The sequence below is a fragment of the Bison bison genome, unplaced genomic scaffold (assembly GCF_000754665.1).
Source record: "Bison bison bison isolate TAMUID 2011002044 unplaced genomic scaffold, Bison_UMD1.0 scf7180017862274, whole genome shotgun sequence".
Lineage (NCBI taxonomy): Eukaryota > Metazoa > Chordata > Mammalia > Artiodactyla > Bovidae > Bison > Bison bison.
The window spans coordinates 596,200-623,492 of NW_011492846.1; the positions used below are offsets into that span (position 1 = coordinate 596,200).

Sequence of the window (27,293 nt, forward strand, 5' to 3'; positions counted from 1 at the left end):
GGACTCACATCCATCGAGTCAGTGATGCCATCCAGCCATCTCATCCTCTGTCGTCCCCGTCTCCTCCTGCCCCCAATCCCTCCCAGCATCAGATAAAGTGAAGCGCAAAAAGGTGGGTGAGCCTGTAGATGCTTTTAGCTCTACGTTAAAGAATTCAAGCTTCAGAGTACTCCAGAATTGGGCCTTTGAGTCCTATGGAGCTGCCACAGTGGTAGAGGACCTACTGACCGGTCGATCCAATTTAAGATATTTGTTAGAGGCCCTTATTGACAAGCACAGAACACCCAGAAAAATCCCAAGAAATATGGGATTACCTAAACTTTGGTAGTATCTCTCCAGCATAGCAGCCCTCCTATATATGACTTACCTACAAGGAATTTGGGTCACCAAGAACTTTACACTTAATAGAACAAATTTACCTTTCTAAGGTTTGGGGGATTCTGTACAATAAGTGGCCTGAGAACAGTCTGAATTAGCTGGTCATACAAAGAAGGCTATTGGATGTTGCCGAGATATATAGTGACCCCCATTGATCTAAAAGATCACAGGAGATGCTACATGAACACTGGGAGACTAGCAAGGAATTCTAGAATCTGAGAGGGCATTATCAACAACATATATAACTTAATTTAGATATTAAAAATGGCATATTTGGTAAAAAAAAAAAGGCCTTTCATTCATCTCCCTTTTTAACTGTTGGTGTGCAAAGGTGAAGTATGGTGGAAAACTGGGTATTTCAAGGTTTTTTAGGAGGCAAGGAAACAATGGCCACAGGTGCACTTGCATGTGAAAAAGAAACCTAGGAACAGAGTTTGGAGTTGGGTTGTTGTTTGTTTGGGAACAGAGCAGAATCTCCCAGGGAAGAAGGGGTAGATAAACTGACCTATCTCCGCACACTCAGTGGATCTGAAAAATGGATCTGACAGGGTGGAGAGGCACTCAGGAGCCTGGGTCATGCTGAAGAAGCAGCTCCTATTTACCATTCAAAAATAATCGTACTTGATTATATATTTAAAAGGGCTTCCCTGGTGGCTCAGATGGTACAGAATACACTTGCAATGTGGGAGACCTGGGTTTGATCCCTGGGTTGGGAAGATCCCCTGGTGGAGGGCCTGGCGACCCACTCCAGACAGAAGCCTGGCCGGCTACAGTCCATGGGGTCAGAAAGAGTCAGACAAACGACTGAGCAACTAACTACAAGCACATATATTTTAACAGGTAGCTTGGGAGTCTTTAGCAGAAGCACAAATGTTGAACGTGAAAGGGGTGAGACATGAGGTCCATGGGAAACTGAGTGAAAAACAGATGGGTTCAGAGATTAGACCTGGGGTGTTGCAGGATGATTTAATTTTTCTGAATGGAATGCTGCTGTTTGCCAGCATTAATTGATCCAGCTGAATGGACTGACTTTCTGTAGCAACTTAACAATACTCTGTAATCTCTAACAGATAACATATATTTGGGAGCCAGACAGAATAGAGATGTAATCATGTAATAAAAGGATCTAGCAAATTCCTGAAGGAAGTTTTTACTGATCTTCCCAGGCTCCCTTTTAGGTGACATCCTCCCATCGTTTGCCACCATTGCACCCAGCCTGTTCTTTTCATAGCACACTTGTGTGATATGTTAGTTTTTGCCATTACTCTATAAACTTTACAAGACAGAAGATTAAATGCCATGATTAAACAATTAGATGTTAAACAATTAGCAAATAATTCATGAATGGACAAATGTCATCCAAATCCTTACAGTTTCAAATTCCTTGAGAAGTAGAATTTTCTGCTCTCTGTTCCCAGATGATAATGTCTTTTCCTCTTTTGACCAAATCTTTGTCCATTCTCTTGCTTCTACTCAAAAAATCTTTTAATAATACCAGCAGTTCTGCCCACGAGAAGGTGAGAAACAGTTACAGTAAAACCCTGGTTACCTACAGTGCATGTGAAAGGTAGTACCTTAATTAAATCCATGGTCATTCATATTTTGATGCTTTCTTTTGAAAATCTTTTAAAGATATATTTATAAACTTTTCTGTCTCGGTAAGTACATCATTTAGACTGAGAGATCTGAGGAAGCCTCAAAGTTACCATTCAATCAATAAATCAAAACAAAAGGTACTGTTTGAGCACCTACTCATACTAGTATACATACAAACTAGTAGCATTTGTACTAGTTGCTGTGGGAATGGAGGAGAAGTAAGATACCATGCAGGTGGTTTAGCTGAGCTTAGAAACAGTGCGGTACATAACACAAAATAGTGATGTGGGGCTGATGTGGGTGATCTAAGGTCATTAGTGTTGCAGGGCTTCTGACTTCTCCTGAATCAGACAGGATATAGGTTAAGTGTATCCTGATGGCAAGAGAGAACGTTGAAGTCCCTTCTAAATATTAATACTTAATTTTAACATTTCCTGTGCTTCAGCAGAGAATTAAAGTGGAGAGCCTTGATTAACTGAAGGTTTCAACTACTTAGGTTTTACAAAAAATATGGTTCACCTTTTCAGGCACAATGTACTCCTAGAAACCATCATAAAGTTCATCAACATAAAGCAAATTCAGGCTGTGTATCTCTTACTCTAAAGGTATATGTGATTTACTTGCACTGTCTTTAGTTATTAGCAGAAATTGTTAAGTCAGTGTATATTTCAGTCTTTGTCTAAGACTGTAAGTCAGTCTCTGTTTAAGAGAACAAAAAAAATTTGAGTTAATGTAATTTAGGTATTCTCGGTAATATAAAGGTAAGGTTGGATCATATCTTAAGTATGAGGACTTGGTAGAAGCATTTGCAGATTTGAATAGAAAGAATTAGAATAATGAACGTGAAAAACTATGATGGAAAGTCAACAAGAGATGAATCAGCAAGGCCTAGGGGTTCGGTTCAGTTCAGTTCAGTTCAGTCGCTCAGTCGTGTCCGACTCTTTGTGACCCCATGAATCGCAGCACGCCAGGCCTCCCTGTCCATCACCATCTCCCAGAGTTCACTCAGACTCACGTCCATCAAGCCAGTGATGCCATCCAGCCATCTCATCCTCTGTCGTCCCCTTCTCCTCCTGCCCCCAATCCCTCCCAGCATCAGAGTCTTTTCCAATGAGTCAACTCTTCACATGAGGTGGCTGAAGTACTGGAGTTCCAGCTTTAGCATCACTCCTTCCAAAGAAATCCCAGGGCTGATCTCCTTCAGAATGGACTGGTTGGATCTCCTTGCAGTCCAAGGGACTCTCAAGAGTCTTCTCCAACATCACGGTTCAAAAGCATCAATTCTCCAGTGCTCAGCTTTCTTCACAGTCCAACTCTCACGTCCATACATGACCACTGGAAAAGCCATAGCCTTGACTAGACGGACCTTTGTTGGCAAAGTAATGTCTCTGCTTTTCAATATGCTATCTAGGTTGGTTATAACTTTCCTTCCAAGGAGTAAGTGTCTTTTAATTTCATGGCTGCAGTCACCATCTGCAGTGATTTTGGAGCCCAAAAAAATAAAGTCTGACACTGTTTCCACTGCTTCCCCATCTATTTCCCATGAAGTGATGGGACCAGATGCCATGATCTTCATTTTCTGAATGTTGAGTTTTAGGCCAACTTTTTCACTCTCCTCTTTCACCTTCATGAAGAGGCTTTTGAGTTCCTCTTCACTTTCTGCCATAAGGGTGGTGTCATCTGCATATCTGAGGTTATTGATATTCTCCCCAGCAATCTTGATTCCAGCTTGTGCTTCTTCCAGTCCAGCATTTCTCATGATGTACTCTGCATATAAGTAGGTGAGAAAGAAATTTGGAAGGAACAGTGCCCCACAAAAACAGCTTCAGATGCTGATATAAGTTGTTGCTTAGGGGATGCATATACACTGCTACTGCTGCTGCTGCTGCTGCTAAGTCACTTCAGTTGTGTGCAACTCCTAACGACCCCATGGACTGCAGCCTATCAGGCTCCTCCGTCCATGGGATTTGCCAGGCAAGAGTACTGGAGTGGGTTGCCATTGCCTTTTCCACATAAACACTACTTCTGTGTATTTTCAACTTTATGTTTAGAATTCTTGGTTCAGGAGCCTGCCTTCTGTCTCATCCTCTGGCTCCTCCTGAATTTGTCCTTTATCTTACTTCTTTTGGTCTTTGGGTCTAATAACTCACTCATGGTTTCATGATCCATTGGCCTCAATAGCTTGTGAGAGTTCCCTGCTGCAGTCCTGGACCTCGGGGATTCCCAACAATTCTGTCTAAGGTGGAGGTAGTGAGAGTGATATGGGTGATTTTATGGATTTGGGTAAGCTGAAAATCATGAGCAAGATCATGAACACATTGTAAACTTTAGAAAAGTGCCTGGTGATGATAACAAAGATTGGGAGGGGCATATTAAATAAGAGCTGTGAGCTTGGAAAGAATAGAAGTTGATACATCTTGGGAGGCAGGGAGGTGAGGAATTGGGGGGAGAACCCTACAAATAGTAAGAGCAAGATTAAGGTGTTGGTTGAAGATTTACCCAAAGAATCATGGAATTCTCTAGGCAACAATACTGGAGTGAGTTGCCATTTCCTTCTCCAGGGGATCTTCCTGACTCAAATCTGGGTCTCCTGCTTTGCAGGCATATTCTTTATCATCTGAGCCACCAGGAAAGCCCCCTGAAGAATGATAAATTCTAACAAAGCTGAGTATTGACAAAGCGAAAGCAATAGCTGCGCCATTTGGGGAAATATGGAGACTATGGAGTGAGAATTTCAAAGCACAATACGTACTACAGTTCATGTTAGACTATTAATATAAAATGTCCTGAATTCCCCAACTCTTGGTGGTTTTTTAAGAAAATATCCTTGTCCTTGGAAAGTACACCTTGAAGATTATGAGGTGAAGCACTGATCATTGATACACATGTATAAAGAAGTACCTAGTCAAAGTCCAGCCCATGGAAGTAAATTGGGCAATTAACTGAAATCATTTCAGTAATTTAAAGACTATAAAATATTAAATTTCATTCCTACAAGATAGAGCTAGGTGAAAATTTTAAATCATAAATCAGAATTTTCTTTGCCTCAGTCGAAAAGTAAAATGAATATTATAAGAGACACTGAAGTATTTAGAATCATCTTTAGCTAAAACGTAAAAGAGATTTTACTGTAGAGAACAGAATATATTATTACTAATGTGTATGTCAAACTATAGTAGAAACTAATACTAATTACTAATACTAAGCAATAATATTAGTACTAATTACTAAGATACTTAATCTTACACTTGGTGTTAGTACCCACTCCTTTCAGTTTTTCATGCTGCTGAAGGCTTACAAGAAATTCTAATTAAAATATAAAAAATAATTTTTGAATTTTAAAACTATTTTATCATCTCACAGCTGAGCTCAATCCATTTGAAGGAGTGTTACAATAATTCACCCCTTGATCTGAACAGAAGTTATATAAGCCAGGTAAATACAGTATAGGGATAAATGACTTTAGTTAATTCATTGATTAAATTGATCTGTAAGCCAAAAGATTTACATAATGTGCCACTGACATACTTTTTAAAAATCACATAAAGTAATTTAATATTTTTATATGTATTCTCAAGAAAGGAATCTATTTCCCCATTGTGCTATGATTGTCCTTTATCTAACAAATAATACTCCATCAAATTTAATTTACAATATTAATCTTAAACTTGACAAAATTTACATCAATAAGTCAACCTTACTGATAAAATTTATATCATTTAAAGTGCCAACTGAACAGTTTTTGAGTTATGTATAGACCTGCCGAACTAACACTGGAAACAACATACAGAACGGTTTCATCCCAGCCAAAATTTGTTTGTGCTTCTTTGCTGACAAAGTTAAAATATAAAAGAATAAGTGATTCTGTGTTACAGCCAACTGATGAGTAACTAATGTATCTAACATATAGGGTTTTAGATGACCTTTAAAAATACACCTTTCATATTATAAATTGATCTTAAAATGTCCCCACAAACTAACAGGAATGTACATGCTATAAAGCGAGAGTTTTCTGCTAATCATATCATTTAAATTCATACTCCACTTTTTAAAGTGTTTTCACAATATAGTGGATGAATACAGCATTTAAGAGGAGGAGCAGTTTCCCTACTTCATCAGCAAGGAAGCAAAACCTCAGCAAAGTTAAATTATGAAGCTAAGGTCTGAGAATAGCCAATTAGGGCAAGAACAAGTTGCCTGCTTCCCTGTTCCAGATTTGGCTTCCAGGGTAGAAATGGAAATTCACAAATGGAAACTGCAACTGCAAACACCATTTCAAGTGCTTCTGCCTAATTAGAATGCAGCCCAGAACTGTCCCCTGGCAAGAGATTGGGGAAACACAGTTGTAAAAGGAGAAGCTCTCCCCTTTGCTGAAAAAGTGCCAACCAATCTGATTCAGGCACATGGAAAGACATTCAAGCTGAGGCTCTGGTGTTAAAACTCAAAGTTTCCTTGTGCATAGAAATAAAATGAATTTTGAAAAGGGCACCGAAGTACTCAGGGAAGTCTTTGGCACTGAGGACAGAAAATAATTCTACTGGGGAGAATCTAACATCCTCATCTCCAGAGTTGGATTGATGATAGGAAAAGTAATGACATGCTACTAATATGAAAGAACTGTCTTCAGCTACATGGGAATTATTATTGAGTCATCACTTAAGAATTAATAATAGTACTAATTAACAAGGGTTTTAAAATCATACTTTGGTATAATTGTCTTTCTTTATGTTTTCTTATATTCAATATAGGACAACATTTAAGAGAAAAGACTCTGTAGTCAGAATTGGATTCACACTTGTTCTCTGGGCTTTCTAGTTATGTGACTTTGAAATGAGACTTTACCTTAGTTCCTCTTCTTTAAAATGGGTATAACAGTGCTTTCTCCATAAGACTTTTATAAATTTTTAGTGAGATAATACATATGAAGTGTTTGGTACAGGGCCCAAGAGAGAATAATCACTTAATAAATATTTGGAGTTTTCCCCCTTATTTTATCCTATTGTATATACAAGAGCAGATTTTCAAGTGGCAGAGTCAATTATAGATACCTTTTTGGTCTCCGAAATGTAATTACAGGAAAACCAAATGCTGAATGAGCTAAAGCTCACTCTTTGAGTTTTAATTTATTTTTTTTATTTAAAACAAAATTCTTTACAATACAGTGTTTCTCTGCTGCTCTAATCAAATGCACACCTGCAACATGACTTCAAGATTAAAAGATATAATGAAAAAAATGTATTCCTATTATCCTTTGGCATTTTTCTTTACCTCCTTAACTAAGAAATGAATAGTACTTGATTTTTTTTTTTTTTTTAGGTAGGAGAAAGGAAATTCATGCATGCCAAGAGTTGGAGAGGAAAAACCCCTAGAACTCTAGTGTGCTAGATTAAAAAACATTATTTAGAGGAACAGAGTGGGAAACCGGTGAATATTTTGGCTTTTATAAAAAGGGAGTGTGCCTCATAAATAGGACAGTTGGAATGTATGGAAAAGTTCCAGTTAAAACAAGACACAAAGCACATGACTAATATTGCTTTTCCAAGTTAGACAAATGCAGCTTTAACCAGAATTTGTTTCAGAGGGGCCTCTGGAGCCCTCCTTGAATCTTGAGATTTTCATCTTTTTTCAAGTTCCAAGTGTGAAATAGGAAAGCCATACTGAGATAGGCTGTGTTTTTGTCCCTCACCTTTCTTTCTGAGTTTCCCTCGCGTTGTCACAAATTCTCACCAGGTGAGTGAATGTCAGAAGACAAACTGATATACACAGGCAAAGAAGCAAATGCAAAACTGGATTTGAGCCTCTTCAGGAACTATCTTGTTTTATGTTGGATACCTGTGTAGCCCACCAAAAGAATATTCACTGTTTAGGAAATAATATGAACTGCAAAGTCATTTTCAAATGAAATTGACAAATATTCTTTATAGTCTTTCATCTTCTTGCCATTTCAAAGAAGATATCTAAAAAAACAAACAAATTTTCAGCCAGATTTCTGTATGTTACCTATCCTTCAAACCTGATGGATCTTCCTCAATGTGAAGAGATTCCTTTAATAATAATTCATGGTGTTTTAATTCTCCTTTTACATTTTCTGTCACCTGAGCATGAATTGCCTTGTGTTTTGTTATTATTTCTTGTTCTATGCACAAAACAACTGTGCATTTAAGATGACCTGAGGCCTCAGCTTGCCTAAGGAGTTTCAGTTTACACCTGTTTCACCAGTGTAATTAATAGTTCCCCCTTTCAAGTTAAAAGGTACTCTGGTGTAGAGTGTAAGTTATACATCACCCAAAGTGGTCTGCAATCAGAACTTTTCAAAGCAAAGGTGGTTAAAATGTATATAAATGAGCCACAATAAAAGTTTTGATATGACCCCTCCAGATTAGCCTTCTTGCTGTGCCCATTTCAACACAAATGAGTGCCATCAATGGCTTCACAATGGTTCTTGTAAATTCCATCATGAATTAGGGTTTTGATTTCTGTCATTCCAGCACACTTTAAATACTGACTCATGTTGGGATTGCCCCAAACAGGGCAGGGCAGACTAATGGAATGTGAAGTATTGCCCTAACATTTCTTAACCTGCCCAGTGTTTAAAGTGGCTTTATTTTCTCCATTTATGCTCCAAAAATTTTTGTGCTAGCATAAAAACTGTGTTGTATTCACATGATATTTTTTGCTGTGTAACAAGGAGGGTTGAAATTTGTCCCTGAAACAAGGATTATATATAATAAAAGCCTAATAAACCTAGTTAATGAGAAGAAAACATACTAGTGCTATTTCCTAACATTTGCATTATAAGGAAGTTCTGCTTAGTAAGAAGTTACTCAATCTCACAGGGGCAAAGAACATTTGCTGAAAATGGAATTTGATTTAGATCTGAACAATAAGAAAAATAAAATAAAGGCCTCCCTGGTGTTCAGTGGTAAAAACAAAATCCACCTGCCAGTGCAGGGTACACGGGTTCGATCCCTGATGCAGGAAGATCCCACATCCCTTGGAGCAACTACTTATCCTGCGCTCTAGAGACCCTGATAGTTCAGTTGGTAAAGAATCCACCTGCAATGCAGGAGATCCCAGTTTGATTCCTGGGTTGGGAAGATCCACTGGAGAAGGGATAGGCTACCCAATCCAGTATTCTTGGGCTTCCCATATGGCTCAGCAGGTAAAGAATCCACCTGCAATGCAGGAGACCTGGATTCAGTCCCTGGGTTGGGAAGATCCTCAGAGAAGGGAAAGGCTACCCACTCCAGTATTCTGGCCTAGAGAATGCCATGGACAGTATAGTCCATGGGATCACAAAGCAGCAGACTGAGTGACTTTTGCTTTCACTTTCACTTTCTAGAGACCAGGAGCCCCAACTACTGAGCCCATGTGCTGCAAACTGAAGCCCATGCGCCCTAGAGCTTCTCTGCAATAAGAGAAGCTGCCACAATGAGAAGCCTGCTCACAGCACCTAGAGAGCAGCCCCTGTTCTCTGCAACTAGCGAAAGCCCAGACAGCAATGAAGAACCAGCACAGCCAAAAATAAATAAATAATTTTTTAAAAAAGAGAAAGAAGGCAAGTGAATTTGATAGTTTTGCATCTGATAATGGTAGCATTCAAAAGTGCTATTTCAATTCAGTATCATTCCATTGGGAAGATCCCCGGAGGAGGAAATGGCAATCCACTCCAGTATTCTAGCCCGGGAAATCATGGACTGAAGAGCCTTGTGGGCCGCAGTGTATGGGGTCACAAAGAGTCAAACAGGACTTAGTGACTAAATAACAACAACAAAACTCATTTCATCACATTTTCAAAGTTCTTTAGAAAGAAAGTAACCTTGCTTTTAAAAAAATCAGCAGAAATATTATCAGAAGACCAATGTAAGGAAAAGAAATTTGTCACTATAGGTATATTTGTTTTTTTTTCACATTTGGAAACATCAACATAAGTTCATTCAGATGTGAAATATTAAGTAAACATAGTTATATTGCAAAAATATGTTTGTGAAAGAAAGATTATTTTAAAATGCAAATAATCAGAGCTAGAAAGACTTCAGAAATTAAATAGATAAACTCAATTTAGAATATCAATTATTCGGGCGTCCCTGGTAGCTCAGCTGGTAAAGAATCTGCCTGCAATGCCTCATCACACATTTATTAAGTGTGTACCAGGTGCTAGGCTCACACACTGAGGAAAGAAAGAAAACAAATATAATCACCTGTTTTCTAGGAACTGACAGTCTAGTAGGTTTACTTTTCCAAGGTAAAGCAAAACATTAAAATTCAGTCTCTTTATGATAGATGATCTGTTTTTTTAATGCTATGCTTAACATTTCTAAAAGAGTATTTACATTAATTCTGCTCATCTTTCTCTTATTTTTTTCATTGATATATAGTTGATGTATAATATTGCAATTTTCTGATATACAACATAGTGATTTACAATTTTAAATGTTATACTTCATTTATAGGTACTGTAAAATATTGGCTATATTCCCTGTGTGATACAATATATCCTTGTAGTTTTTTTTTTAAATATAATAATTTGTACCTCTTATTCCCCTAACTATATCTTGCTCCTTCCCCGCTTCTTTCTCCCCACTGGTAACTACTAGTTTTTTTCTCTATATCTCTGAGTCTCTTTCCTTTTCGTTATATTCACTGGTTTGTTTTATTTTATATATACCACATATAAATTATATCATACAGTATTTATGTTTCTCTGACTTATTTCACTTAGCATAATACTCTTCAATTCATCCATGTTGTTGCAAATAGCAAAATTTTACTCTTCTTTATGGCTGAGTAATATTCCATTGTATATAACAGAAGATATAGAAGATGTGTTACATATATAACCATATATGTATATAACATATATAAATATATATAACATATATAAATATATAAATTGAATATTTATACATATATATAGGTTTCCCTGGTAGCTCAGTTGGTAAAGAATCTGCCTGCAGTGCAGGAGACTCAGGTTCAATCCTGGGGTCAGAAAAATCCCCTGGAGAAGGAAATGACAACCACTCCAGTATTCTTGTCTGGAAAATCTCATGGACAGAAGAGGCTGGCAGGCTATACAGTCCATGGGACTGCAAAAGTTGGACATGACTAAACAACTAACACAGTTTCTAAATCCATTCATCCATTGATGGACACTTACATTGCTTCCATATCTAGGCGACTGTAAATGATGCTGCTATGAATATCTTATTAATTTATCCTTTGAAACAGATGAAAAATTATCTTAGGCACTGTGTTTATCTGCTAGTGGCCTTTACAAACAGTGACTTAAGTAAGATTGGTGTGAATTTTCCTGTTAATGTCAGAAACAGTCCTGAGAGACAACCCGGAAAGAGGGGAGCAACTCCACAGAGATGAGCAGCTTGGGATCCTTTATTTTTGCAAACTTTACTATCTGTCTGTCTGTCATGAGACAGACAGACTGTGGCTGTCATGAGAAAGGTTACCTCAAATCTGAAGATTGCTGCTGCTGCTCGGGACATCACATCTATGTTCTAGGCAGGAAGAAGGAAGACAGGCATAAGGCAAAAGGGGCCTTCCAGCTGAATCAGCCCTCTTTTTTGAGGAACTCTGACAGAACCCCCATTCAGCAACTTCTGCCTCATCATCCTAGTCATCAGAACTAATCATATGACCACATAAGAGAGGCTGGAAAAGGTGGTGATCCAGATCTTCTCAATGCCATATTCAGCAAAACTAGGATACTGTTAGTAAAGAACCAGGCAGGCAAAGAGCTGTCTTCTGCCTGCTATTCTAATTATTTATTGCTATTTAGGGTACATCATTATAGGAGATATTGATGGCACCCCACTCAGAGTCCTTTTATAGGCTAGCACACCATCCCTAGCTACTTTGAGTTTTGGCTGTTAATGGCTCCAAATGCCACCTTCTCAGAATTGGCTTCCACCGAAGTGACCCACATGGCTCAAAGATAAATGGGACTTTAATCCACCCTGTCTCCTTCCTATGCCCTCCAGGCTGCCTGAAACCAATGAATGACTGGTATGAGGGTATAAAAGTCAGACCACCTTTGCCTCAAGGTGGAAAAACACTGTGGTATCAATTTGCTATGACTTCTGGGTGGGATTAGGCTGAGATCAGACTTTGCACCAACATATTTGCTAAGCAAATGAGCAATTCAATTTTGTATTATATATGTGAACTCCCAAGGAACAAATGAGGAAAAAGAGAAATACCAATGGCTGTATTACTTCCTTGCTCTCCCTCTTTTGAGATACTGCCTCAGGCACTAACTTCCTTGTAATATATTTCTAAGCTTTACCCAGCTTCCCTACCCAGATCCATCTTTTCCAAAGAGCTTCCCACATTTCCATCTTTTCTCTGTTGCCTCTTTACTTAATCCTTATTAAAATTTAACAGTGAAAAAAAAAAATTAACTGTGACTTTGGTGGTTTGTTTGCTGTGCCTGATTTTCTAAGGAAGAGTCATAAATCACCTCCTCCCTGTCTATATTTTTTGAGGGGCCTTTAGTAAACAGTTCTCAATCAAAACTTGGAATAACCAGATAATTGCAAATGACTAGAGCACAAATCTATTTCTTTGTTTTCATTTTTATATCAAATGATAGTACATTAAATTTCATGTACGTGAGAGCTTTCCGTAATCAGGTAATATATTTCAAAAATATCTAACATTTACATGACTATGATATACATCGAGAACAAAGAAACTCTGAAGTTATATTACAAACTTTATTGTGTGTGCTCAGTTTGCCTAGTTTTGACTGTTATCAAAGTAGAATACATATCCATTATAATATGATTTGTTTTTTTTAAAGGAAGCAGTTTTATATAATTACCCAAGTTTAATTTAATTTGTATAGTAAATGCAATCAAGAAAAAATGCACTTATGCATTTTTCACAAATTATTCTATCTAAAAGTAACAGGAGAATCTAAAATGATTAATTCTAGATAACAAGTACAATAATCTTTATTAGTTTTCATTGTTCCTTATTTCAGATAACTATGGACATCCTTTGAATTTTGTTGAAATTCTGTGGTCTAGACTTTAGAGCACAAAAATGTTTCCTAAACTTCCACTTGATCTGATCATTTGATTTATGGAAAGATCCCAAGTTAAACACTGAAATTTCTACTGTCTTTAGGTTATTTTTTCCTGGTCCAGATTCTTCCTCTTTTTTACTTCTATAAATTAAACATTCTCAAAATAATATTAATAAACATATCATTTAAAACAAAACACATAAATGAGTGTCATGAGCATGTAATTTCTTGATTTTGTGTACTTTATCCTATTGATGATTACTATTTATTACAGTTCATGACAGACAGTTACGGAGGCTTTCTTCACATGTATCCTAAACACTTAATTCTGGGAAATGATTCAAAAATTATTCAGATTAAGTCAATGTTCACTTTTTAAAATTTGAACAAAATGAAGGTGTTCTAAGAGATTTTCAGAAATCCAATTAGAGTCATGCCAAATTGTATTGTAATAGATTGGACTGATATGCATATATTTGACTAAATTGCTCAGTTTTTCTGTAGTTGTGGCAAGCAGGGGTTACTCTCTAGTTGCAGTGCATGGGCTTCTCACCGAGGTGGCTTACTGGGGAGCATGGGCTCCAGAGTGCATGGGCTTCAGTAGTTGAGGCACATGGGCTTAGTTGCCCTGTGGCATGTGGAATCTTCCTGGGCCAGGGATTGAACCCATATCCTCTGCACTGGCAGGTGGATTCTTAACCACTGGACCACCAGGGAAGTCCAGGACTTTCATTTTAAAGAAAACCAGTTACATTTTAAACAAACTTAAAGACACACAATGCCTTCATTTTTTTTTTTTTTGAAAGCAGAACTAAACATATATACACAGATGTATGTGTATCCATTAGTCGCTCAGTCGTGTCTGACTCTGTGACCCCATGTATTATAGCCCACCAGGCTCCTCTGTCCATGGAATTTTCCAGGCAAGAATACTGGACTGGATTGCCATTTCCTTCTCTGGGGATCTTCCTGACCCAGAGATCGAACCTGGCTCTCCTGCATTGCAGGCAGATTCTTTACCGCCTAAGCTACCAGGGAAACCCTACACAGATGTGTGTATGCAAACATATAAATATATATGTATAAATATATACATCTGTATATATATATATACACACATATAATTTATTATAATAACATTACAATAATCCCTTTATTGAGTGCCTAATATTTGCCAAGCACTATTCCTGGCATGCTTGTACTTGTGATGCATCTCATATAAGTATTTTGATACAGGTAAAGTTAGCCCCATGTTACAGTGGAAGAAATGGAGCCTCAGAGAATTTAGGTAACTAGCTTAAGGGCACATAGCTGCTAAATGGTAGTGCTATGGAAATCTGGTAGTTTGTTCGCAGTAACCAATTAACCATGCTACCTCATCACATCTGTCACCTCCAGGCGTAACATGATGAGAAAAAGTAAGACTTTCCACTCATGCTCATGCTGCTGCTGCTGCTGCTGCTGCTGCTAAGTTGCTTCAGTTGTCCCACTCTGTGCGACCCAATAAACAGCAGCCCACCAGGCTCCCCTATCCCTGGAATTCTCCAGGCAAGAACACTGGAGTGGGTTGCCATTTCCTTCTCCAATGCATGAAAGTGAAAAGTGAAAGGGAAGTCGCTCAGTCGTGTCCGACTCTTCGCGACCCCATGGACTGCAGCCTACCAGGCTCCTCTGTCCATGGGATTTTCCAGGCAAGAGTACTGGAGTAGGGTGCCATTGCCTTCTCCGACTCATGCTCATAGATCAAGGAATTTGACTTATTCAGAATGTATGCAGTTACTGACAGTATGATGTTAAATCCTTTATTCATTTCTGTCATGGCAGCACACTTTCTAATAAAATAGGGTTTGTAAGGCACTTAGGCCTAAAACAAATGGACACAAAAGAGAGTTCTGAGGATATGTGGTTTATGATATTATTATTCTGTTTCCACTGGCTTAAGAATTTAATTAGAGTCCATTAAAAATCCTTAATTGGAACAGAGTATTGGAACATAAACAACAAGGTGATTAAAACCACATAACTGGACAAATACCTGGATAAGTAGCCACCACTACCATAGAGGAGGGGGAAGAACTGCTCAAGCACACCCTCTAATGAGGTGTCAGCTCTGAAGGCTGCTAGGAGACTTTTGCTGGAAAGCAGCCTTCCTGTGATGCTGACTCAGGGATGGGAATAAACTGAGAAGATGTGGAGACTGATCACACACACACACAAACTCCTAACACTTGGTGTCTAATAGCCCACATAGTAGCAAGACCATTCAGTATAAACAACTGCTAACTAATATGATAATATTATGTTAGGTATTAACTTACTTGCGTACTTTAAAATTAAAAAGGAAATCCGTAAAATTATGCTTACCAAAGTGTATTGACTCGTCTTCTCTAAAGTCTAACTATGATACTCTCTAGGAGCCTGGTGGGCTGTAGTCCATGGGGTCGCTAACAGTCGGACATGACTGAGCGGCTTCACTTTCACTTTCCACTTTCTTGCATTGGAGAAGGAAATGGCAACCCACTCCAGTGTTCTTGCCTGGAGAATCCCAGGGACAGGGGAGCCTGGTGGGCTGCCGTCTATGGGGTCGCACAGAGTCGGACATGACTGAAGCGACTTAGCAGCAGCAGCAGCAGCTGCAGTAATATTTGACACTATTCCCGTGGAGTTCAATTTATGGCCTTAATCCAGTTCTGGAGAACCAGAAGGCCCACCTCCTTTATATCCATATATAGGATCATTTTTCCTGTAATTAGGTAGACTCTGATGTTAGCCTTGGAACCTAGGAAATATTAATAGAACCAAAGTTTCTGTCTCTCTTGGTCATCATCCTTAGGTGACAAAGTTTGAAAACAGAAGTTGGCATTAGAACTTTTGAAACAAAACAGTCAGAAAGCAAAATTCAGAGACAACAGATGTTTGCGTATAAATTCATTATTTACTACATGTGCTATAGAAGTAACAGCCTGACTTGAACTTGAACTGTGTTAACTTAAGACAGAGTCAGACAACTATTAGAAACAAAGACCAGAATCAAAGAATCTGCAGTTTCCCTTCTAGGAGACTGCGGTCTTCACTGCCAGAGCAAAAGTCTCACCGATTAAATGAAATGCATGGTCAAATCTGATCTGAAATAGGCTTAATTCCATCTTCCAGTTGTGTCAAGCTTCAGTTCAGTTCAGTCGCTCAGTTGTGCCCTACTCTTTGCGACCCCATGGACTGCAGCACACCAGGCCTCCCTGTCCATCACCAACTCCTGGAGATCACTCAAACTCATGTCCATTGCGTTGGTGATGCCATCCAACCATCTCATCCTCTGTCGTCCCCTTCTCTTCCTGCCTTCAATCTTTCCCACCATCAGGGTCTTTTCCAATGAGTCGGTTCTTCACATCAGGTGGCCAAAGTATTGGCGTTTCAGCTTTTAGCATCAGTCCTTCCAATGAATACTCAGGACTGATTTCCTTTAGGATTGACTGGTTGGATCTCCTTGCTGTCCAAGAGACTCTCAGGAGTCTTCTCCAACACCACAGTTCAAAAGCATCAATTCTTCAGTTCTCAGCTTTCTTTATAGTCTCACTCTCTCATCCATACATGACTACTGGAAAAACCATAGCTTTGACTAGATAGACCTTTGTTGGTAAAGGAATGTCTCTGCTTCTTAATATGCTGTCTAGGTTGGTCATAGCTTTTCTTCCAAGGGTCAAACCTAAGAGTTGGTAAAGGTCAAGTTAGGTCTGCAAATGTGCTTGATTTATAAACCTAAACTGACTTCCATTCTGGGGACAAAACTAAAAAGGTCACTCCTCTCCTAAATACTTTGGAAATAAGCAGGCTTTACAGTTTTGGAGGATAAGCCAAATGAAAAGTTTTTAGGTTATGGAGTCTTCATAGTTGGAAACCACACTCATAGTAAAGAGAGCCCAAATATTAGTTATTTTTTTTAGTCTCTGGAATTCTAGACTAGTAAAGAAAATTCTAGGCCAGTGCATCTAAATCAGGGAAGATGTTTTGGATAGTGTATTTTAAAAGCTGATATAAACTCAAGGAAAAAGGATGAAGGGGACATAGAGAGGGGTAATAGAACAATGAGACACTAGGAGAAAATGTTTTTAGCTTAACTCATGGATGTCTGGGAAAATACAGGAAAGAATGCTCACTACCACTCCAGGTTAGCACCTCTCTGCTGTGTTTACTCTCCTGTATTCCTCTCTCTCTTCACTGCCAATGCCCATCCCACACCACCTCCAAGTCAGAAGATTCTAGAATGTTGGGGCAAATTGCGAGAGAAGAAAAGAAGAAACCAATTAGACGGGGACAGATAGAGATTTTGTAGGTTCTATCCACTTACGTGTGTGACTGGGCACACACAGTCTTTTTTTCATGCCTATTACATGTTTAAAACAGAGATAAACACAAATGAGAAGAAACAAATTGAGATGGCAAAGAGACATGCTATGTAACTTGCCCTCTTCTCCGACCCCTGCTCTCCCCTCTAAGCAGAGAGAGAAGTTCCTCACTATATTCCCATAGTGCATTGGTGATATTTTGTTACACCTATCACTCTGTATTTTATTATTTGCTTATATGGTTTTTACTCCACCTGGATTGCTTAGAACCAAGATATCTATGATATGTACTGTGTGTCTGAAGTAATGGGTAGAGTGCTGTGATTTCCCTACATTTTACTACATTTCATAGTAAAGGATGAAATATAGGAAGCATGTAATTGTTCCAATAAAACCTTATGATAAAATAACTTATGACTCACTCTTTATTATATTTTAGGTATTTAAATTTATAGTGATGAGTCTCTTTTTAATGATCTAAGTAGTAGGTGGCTAGAAGGATAAAGGTAAACAGTATCCCAGCTCAACTATGTTATTAACACCCAATAGAAAAGTGTGGGTATCTATGCAAAAGTGAATTGGTCATGATATTAAAGTGGTTCAGTCACAGAAATTAAATTAGGTTAACTAAAACAACTCATTCATTTTTGCCATTTTACTTCTAAAATGATGAATCATGCCATTTTATCTGGTTCTGATATCCTTCAAGTCAAAATAATCAATATTAATGCAGTCAGAATTACCAAGTGAACTACTCTGTATGTCCATTAAGATTGTTTCACAGAAACTTCATTCACTATGACTCAATACATATTTACATGTTGAGATTGAGGTCTGTACATGATTATTTTTATAGGAAGAATTCTAAATCCAAAACCACCTCATTGGTTCAGATAATATGAACTATGGTGAAACTTTAGCACACTAAAAAATTTGGAGGATCCTCTACCATTGCAACAGAATTTCAGACCAAACCCCTAAGACTGACTAAAGTCATATTTTTATCACCTCCTTCTCCCTAATTTTATAAAGCTAGATAACTAACTATCCAGAAAATATGGCATATATGAATTGCAGTGATCAGGTTAACTCTTCTCAAAGATATTACATATTTTTGTTGTCACATATTTATAACTATGGGTAAGCTTATTTCAGTTTTCAAAATACACTTTGGTCTAGAATTGCACATAATTCCCAATGTGAGAGTAAACCATAATGCCTCATTTTATCCTCCATTACAGAAGACAATAGATGTGCATCTTCGAATGCAGTGTCCTGCACCAAGTGCCTTGCGCTGGGTCCGGAATGTGGATGGTGTGCTCAAGAGGTGTGCCTTTTTCCTTTCTTTCCCTTTTGGATCCTTTGTCTTTTCCTGCATGATTTCATTGACCTAATATTCTCTGCCTTGAAGATGCATCAGGAAAAAAGAAAGATATTGTTGAGTATCAGGAAAATGTTCTTTGGTTTTATGCTTGGAAACAGCATGTTTGGCTGACTATAAGTATAACCTTTTTATTAGGAAAATTATGGTAATTTTAAAATGAAGTGCAAACCGTTTTATGTTTTCCATCTGTTCTATAGAAAGAATTGGCAAACACAGATAGTAACTTTTGATGGGTCATAGGCTTTGTGTGAAACTCTTGCTGCAGCTTGGGGCATTAGGTTATATATCCAAGTTGGATCATTGTTTTGTGCTTGCTTATTAAAGAAAAGCAAGCTAATTTATTATTCCATCTCATTTGTTTTTATTTGAAATACTTGGAGATAAGTGATTTGCTCCCTTTCATAACACTGAACATCAATTCACTGGCTACTTATGGAAAATTTGATGCTTTTGTTTGACATGTGACCCTACTCATGCAATATTGTGTACATTTAAATTCTGTGGCATACAAAATAATCAGAAAATGTTTATTCTTCAAAATTAGTATTTTTGTAGTCAAATAAAGAGAAACATATCCCAATAACAAACTTTTTAGGAAAACATTATAGTGTTTTCCTTCCTTGTTGGGCTCTAAAGTTGTTTTCAGTTATTTCTTTTGTTGGTAATTTTCAATCAAAACTACCTTATATATTAAGTTTCAGTGAAGAAGCCGTCTGCTAATTTGGGGTTTTTAATGAGATTTCCTAGGTAACTTACAATTATTTATGTAGTTCCTGAAAATTGAAACTAATAGACTTTTAATGGCCTTTTGTTTGGCGTGAAGAGAAATCTCTAGCTTTTGCAACTTGTTGATTTAGTTGAAAAAATGGTACCTATCATTATCTTTACAATCTCTCCTGTTACTGCTTGCCCTTATGCATCCCCCAGGAGGAAACAGAAATATGAAAAGTAGCAAAGGATGATGGTCAATACTTTCTTCTATGCAGCAAGTCAAGGAAAAGGCAAGGGAAGGGCTCATGAATAGTAACCATATCTATAAGTAAGCAGTCCCCCTACTGACAGCCTGAACGCTTCCTGGATGTACTATTGGCTTTATCAGTCAGAAAAAAGATGCCACTCAAAACTAGGCAGTGCTTTGCCAGAATTCATGGAGCCACACAATGTAACAGGACAATTCCAGAGTTTCCAGGATCAGTTTCATTCCTCCTATGATCCAAATGACCAGGTAGAATTCACTCTTTTCTCTGAGCCTCCCTTTCCTCGTCTCTACAGCCTAAAGTTTGGAGTTTCCTTCCAGGTTTTCCTTGTCAGGTATGCTTGATATTCATCGATATGTTGGTATTTCCTGACCCTCACCCAACATTCCATTTTAGATTTTTACTGCAGCACTAAGGAAGATGATTGCCCTGGAGAAGGAAATGGCAACCCACTCCAGTATTTTTGCCTGGAGAATTCCATGGACAGAGAAGCTTGGCACGTTACAGTCCATGGGGTCACAAAGAATCTGACATGACTGAACACAAGGCACATGCTGAGGATACACAAAGAAAGATTATTACAGTTGTGAAGACTGTGCCAACTTAACTTCAGTTCCTTAGAACTTTAGTGATTATAGTTTAGAGGAGTTTTCAAAACATGGTTCAGAAACCCAGTTGTCAGCCAAGTGCAACATGCCAGCCATACATAATCAGTCAGCTTCCAGAGAGCACCCTTCTCCATTTCACACCTCTACTGGCACGAAAAATTGGAAGAGTTACAGTTATGGGAGCAGCAATGTCAGTCCTACCACAAGGGAGGGATTTTGTATATTCACAGGAGGAATAGGTGGTCATGTGGAAGGAGGTAAGCCAAGAAGGAAAGGTGGAGTGGCTTCCAGAGGTGTTTGCTATTGGTCCAATCCTCAGAAGGGGATCTCAGAAAACACCCAGAAATGACTTAGCTGTTCATGTCCCAAAATATTCTTCTATGTGGTACAAGGTAGCCTAATATTTATATTGAAAAAACAGGCTCTGAAATGAGATCAACTGGGATTCAAATCTCAGTTCCATCAGTTTCCAACTATGTATCCTTGGCCATGTTAACCTATGCACTGTGAACTTCAGTTTTCCCTAATTCTAAAATTCTAATTCTAAATTCTAATTCTAATTCCCTAATTCTAAAATGGAAATAATAACTGAAACTACGACAAGTGGTGGAGTTTAAATGAAACTGTATGTGGGAAGCATTTGGCACACAGGTATTGCTTAAGTTACTATAAGAGCTACAGTGAGACTCAAGCAATTCATTCAGACCTAAGAAAATCGCCTGAATTAAGAACACGTTAGAGGAAGCAACCTGTGTTAAGACTGTCACACTAGAAGATAAGATATTTGGTTTCCTTTGTTTGCTGGGTCAATCTGTTGTACTTTATTTTTGTTGGACTGTTTTGATTTTGCTAATGTGTGTATATTCAGTCACATGTTTCTATTCAGTCACAGTTTTTATTGTTGTCATAAACCTCAGCCTCTACATTGGGCTTTTGAAGTTCTGTACAGTTTTCCTTTTTTTTTTTTCTTTCTTTTTCCTTTTTTTTTCTTTTCTCTTTTTTATAATTATAATTTTTAATTTCTTTAAACCTATTATATTTTTTCTACATTTATTCCTTTCTTTGCCTTTCCTATTGTACTTTTCCCCTTGCAGTTAATCTTTGATGTATATAAATCTTCATCTACCTCTGTTTAACTTTGCATATCTATTCTTTCTTTCTTTTCTTTCTTTCCTTCCTCTCAATATATTTATTAGTTTTGTTTTCATTGCTTTATTTCCCACTTGGCACCTTGCTTTAGTTTTGTTTTCCAGTTTGTGCTTTAGTTAGTTTTGTTCTTAACTGGTAAATATAATTTTTTATTTCCTATTTTTACTGAGTCAATCTACTGCACTTAACTTTGTTGAACTGTTTTTACTTTGCTTATGGGTCTATATGTATATGTGTATATTCCATTATTTTAATTTTTATTTGCCTGATTTTGTAACTGCAATTTATCTGGGGTTCAAATTTGTTTTTTTGGTTTTGGGTATTTGTTTTAATCTCACTTAATGCCATAACAAACCACTTGTGGAATCTTAGTTCCTGGCCAGAAATCAAGACCTGAGCCTTTGGAGTGGGAGCACTGACTCCAAGACCCTAGACTACCAAAGAACTAACTCTAGGGAGTATCAAATAGTGAGAACTCACACAAAGGAAACCGCTTAAATATAAGACTAGGTGTCACCCAACCACCAGTAGCACCTTGTGCAGGACACCTCATCTAAACAACAAACAAAACAAAAATACAAACCCAATCATCAGCAGATAGGAGTACCACCTCACTCAGCCTTGCCCATCAGAGGAAAAACAAACAAAACTCAGCACAATCTCACCCTATATGAAGCTTACACAAACCACTGGACCAACTTTAAGAGGACAGAAACCAAAAGGAAGAAAGAATTCAGTCTTGAAGCCTGGGAAAAGGAGACCTCAAACACAATTAGTTAAAAAAAAAAAAATGAAAAGGCAGAGAAATATTACACAAATGAAGGAACAAACTAGAAACACAGAAATCCAAATAAATAAAGAGGAAATAGGCAAATTACCTGAAAAAGAATTCAGAATAATGAGAGTAAAGGTGATCAAAAACCTTGAAAACAAAATGGAGAAAATGCAAGACTCAATTAACAAAGACCTAGAAGAATTAAAGAATAAACACACAGAGACAACACAATTACTGAAATTAAAAATACTCTAGAAGGAATCAATAGCAGACTGTCTGAAGCAGAAGAACAAATTAGTGAGCTGGAAGATAAAATGTTGGAAATAACTTCTGAAGAGCAGAATAAAGTAAAAAGAATGAAAAGAACTGAGGACAGTCTCAGAGACCTCTGGGACAAAATCAAATGCACCAGCATTCGCATTATAGGGGTCCAAAAGAACAGGATAAAATGAAAGGGTATGAGAAAATTTTTGAAGAGATTATATATAAACTCATACACCATGATCAAGTTGGGTTTATTCCAGGAATGCAAGGATTCTTCAATATATTAAAATTAATCAGTGTGATACACCATATTAACAAATTGAAAGATAAAAACCATATGATCATCTCAATATATGCAGAAAAAGCCTTTGACAAAATTCAGCACCTATTTATCATTAAAATTCTTCAAGTAATGGGCATAGAAGGAACATTCCTCGACATAGTAAAGGCCATATATGATAAGCCTACAGCAAACATTATTCTCAATGGTGAAAAACTGAAAGCATTCACCCTAAGATCAGGAACAAGACAAGAGTGTCCACTTTCACCACTGTTATTCAACATTGTTCTAGAAGTCCTAGCTTCAGCAATCAGAGAAGAAAAAGAAATAAAAGGGATCTAGATCAGAAAGGAAGAAATAAAGCTCTCACTATTTGCAGATGACATGATACTGTACATAGAAAACCCTAAAGATAGTATCAGAAAATTACTAGAGCTAATCAATGAATTTAGCAAAGCTGCTGGATACAAAATCAATACACAAAAATCACTTGCATTTCTATATACTGTCAAGGAAAATCAGAATGAGAAACCAAGGAGTCAATCCCATTCACCACTGCAACAAAAAGAATTATATATCTAGGGAAAAAATCTACCCAAGGAGACAAGAGAACTGTACACAGAAAATTATAAGACACTAATGAAGGAAATAAAAAATTACATAAACAGATGGAGATATATTCCATGTTCCTGGCTAGGAAGAATCAATATTGTAAAAATGACTATTTAGCAAACTCAGTCTACAGATTCTTGTGATCCCTATCAAATTACCAATGGCATTTTTCAAAGAACTAGAACAAAAAATTTTACAATTCAGATGGAAACACAAAGAACCCAAACAGCCAAAGCAGTCTTGAGAAATAAAAATGGAGCTGGAGGAATCAACTTTCCTGACTTCTGATTACACTACAAAGCTACAGTCATCTAGACAGTATGGTACTAGCACAAAACAGAAATATAGACCAATGGAGCAAGACAGAATGCCCAGAAATAAACCCGTGCACTTATGGGTACCTTATTTTTGACAAAGGAGGCAAGAATATACAATGGGGCAAAGACAGCCTCTTCAACAAACGGTGCTGGGAAAATTGGACAGCTACATGGTACTGAAGAATTTATTTACATGGCAGCAATGGAGAAACAGGCATAGAGAATAGACTTATGGTCATGGGGAGAGGGGAAGAGGGGGGGAGATGTATGGAAAGAGTAACATGGAAACTTATATTACCATATGTAAAATAGATAGCCAACAGGAATTTTTTGTATGGCTTGGGAAACTCAAATAGGGGCTCTGTATCAACCTAGAGGGGTGGGATGGGGAGGCAGATGGGAGGGAGGTTCAAAAGGGAGGGGATATATGTATGCCTATGACTGATTCATGTTGCGGTTTGACAGAAAACAACATAAGTCTGTAAAGCAATTATCCTTTAATAAATTAATTAATTTTTAAAAAGTCACTGGCCATATCATTAACAGAAGGAGCTGTCCAGTCCCCACATGCTGACCGGGTATCGTTGACAGGAAAAATGCTATGGTTATTTTTGAAAGATCACCCACCATTAGGCACATATGCAACTGATGGTTTTATTTCTTAGCCAGCAAGGGTAGAGGGACAAGAAAGGAAGATGCACTTTTTTCTCTGTGCGTGATCAGAAAAGATAAGCAAAAATAACCTAAGCCTGGTTTTTATAACTCTCAAAGCTGGACAAAAGTAAAAGTTCACTAGAAAATTTACACAGAGTATAATCAAATGGTCTGCATTCTTGTGTAGCGTGTTAATCTGTGATTTTATATATTTTGACTTCTCTTTCTCTCCATGCTACATAAATATAACTCGAAAATACTTAGAACAGACAAGAGTGTATTAATATCATCTAGTTCAATGTTTCATATTCCTTTTAACATATGTGAAAGACTTGACATATCTCTGTCGGAAAAAAGAGACAAACATATCTGAAAGTTTTAAAGGCTTCTCTGTCTTTTCTGCCTGATATGTCAGACACAGGTTGTGCCTGCATAGCCAGAAGTTTTCAGGTCAGCCTTGGAACATAATTAAACTAAACTATAATATTGGGATTTCTTTGGAAGGAATGATGCTAAAGCTGAAACTCCAGTACTTTGGCCACCTCATGCGAAGAGTTGACTCATTGGAAAAGACCCTGATGCTGGGAGGGATTGGGGGCGGGAGGAGAAGGGGACGACACAGGATGAGACATCTGGATGGCATCACCGACTAGATGCACATGAGTTTGGGTGAACTCCGGGAGTTGGTGATGGACAGGGAGGCCTGGCGTGCTGCAATTCATGGGGTCACAAAGAGTCGGACACGACTGAGCGACTGATCTGATCTGATCTGATAATATTGGGTTGGCCAAAAAGTTCATTCAGATTTTTCATGTCAGCTTACTGAAAAACTCAAACAAACTTTTTGGCCAGCCCAATACAAAGAGCTTTCACTGTTAAAAAGGAAAATGATAGAATCTTTTCATTTCTATGAAGATTTCCATGCTTGGAGCATAGAAAAGACTCAGAAATGAGTACAAGAAAAACCTTTTCCTATTTATATCTCCAGATTACTACATTAAATGGATGAAAGTAACGACTGATGAAAAGTCAACTAGGGTAATAACTTCAGCCTGGGTGTTTCATTCCCAAGTAGGTTTTAGATGCAGACAGTTGGGAGGATGATTTTGCTTGAATATTTCTTATAAAAAAGTAAAATATAAGAATTAGAAGACATTAAAATGACTCAAATCACCAAAAGTTAAAAGGGTGTGGTTTCAAATTCTTTTCTTTTATACAAAGTGGAGAGCAGGCCACAAGTGGGTAGGGGCAGCATTCCATTCTTTGTTTTGATGCCACGATCTGATCTTTCCTTCCCTTTTCAAATCTGTCAAATTGGCAACGTATTTCTAACTTAGTTTTTACAGTACAGTAAAAACAGCCATGCTGATTCAGACACTGCAAAACAATTGAGACTTTTTTGCCTATTTCAGCAAAATGATTTGACATTTAAAGGTCAAATGATATAGCTTGATGTATAGTTGCAGTGAATTAACCACCCTCCCTTCTCTTTCATTCTATATACATAAATCACAAAATTCTGGCCGAAAAGAAAAATCAGAGTCTTTTGGATCATATTTACTTTCCTAATTTGAAGTCCTGCAGTTTTCACTTTTGTAAAACACATGTGGCCTTTGGTCTGTGGCCTGTCACGGGAGGCATGAATGAGCATACATGTACCAAGGCCTATATGCCCTCAGTATTCCCCAGGCTCTAAAAACAGATGAGATCCCCTCATCTAGCCCCATAAATCTAGCAGTATATGCCACCTTTCTTTGAGTAGCTCCAAGTTGTTTAAGAACTAAATCTTACATTTTGTACCCCTAAGTTTTATCAATAAATAGGATAAATTTGGTAATGAGAAATTAAGGCTTTAAACATTTTAAATTTCAGGCTAAAATCTAGGTGTGTGGCCATCAGCAAGGCAATTGTTTTTATTCCCATGAAGTCATTCACCAATGACACCTGGAGATTTTGATTGAAAAGAACATATTCTTTCTTGTCTTTTAATTATATTTTTATTATAACTGTGCACCACACTCTAATTCAGGATCAGTACTGTGAAGAGTAACATACTAAACATTTTTGTGCCACATACTGTCTCTGTTGTGCAGCCTTCTTCTTTTTTATTGTTTTCAGTTCAGTTCAGTTCAGTTCAGTCACTCAGTCATGTCCGACTCTTTGTAACCCATGAATTGTAGCACGCCAGGCCTCCCTGTCCATCACCAACTCCCAGAGTTCACCCAAACTCATGTGCATCTAGTCGGTGATGCCATCCAGATGTCTCATCCTGTGTCGTCCCCTTCTCCTCCTGACCCCAATCCCTCCCAGCATCAGAGTCTTTTCCAATGAGTCAACTCTTCGCATGAGGTGGCCAAAGTACTGGACTTTCAGCTTTAGCATCATTCCTTCCAAAGAACACTCAGGGCTGATCTTCTTCAGAATGGACTGGTTGGAACTCCTTGCAGTCCAAGGGACTCTCAAGAGTTTTCTCCAACACCACAGATCAAAAGCATCAATTCTTCGGTGCTCAGCCTTCTTCACAGTCCAAATCTCACATCCATACATGATCACAGGAAAAACCATAGCCTTCACTAGACGGACCTTTGTTGGCAAAGTAATATCTCTGCTTTTGAATATGCTATCTAGGTTGGTCATAACTTTCCTTCCAAGGAGTAAGCGTCTTTTAATTTCATGGCTGCAGTCACCATCTGCAGTGATTTTGGAGCCCCCAAAAATATAGTCTGACACTGTTTCCACTGTTTCCTCATCTATTTCCCATGAAGTGATGGGACCAGATGCCATGATGTTAGTTTTCTGAATGTTGAGCTTTAAGCCAACTTTTTCACTCTCCTCTTTCACTTTCATCAAGAGGCTTTTGAGTTCCTCTTCACTTTCTGCCATAAGGGTGGTGTCATCTGCATATCTGAGGT

General features: G+C 37.8%; 1 protein-coding gene across 1 annotated transcript in view; it reads left to right on the forward strand.

Annotated features, from left to right (window-relative positions):
- Positions 1 to 27,293, forward strand: part of ITGB8 (integrin, beta 8) — a 96,901-nt gene that overhangs the window by 16,074 nt on the left and 53,534 nt on the right. Inside the window, exon 2 of the mRNA XM_010832783.1 lies at positions 18,603 to 18,688. Coding sequence (XP_010831085.1) covers positions 18,603 to 18,688 — 86 coding nt within the window. The remainder of the gene's footprint in view (positions 1 to 18,602; positions 18,689 to 27,293) is intronic.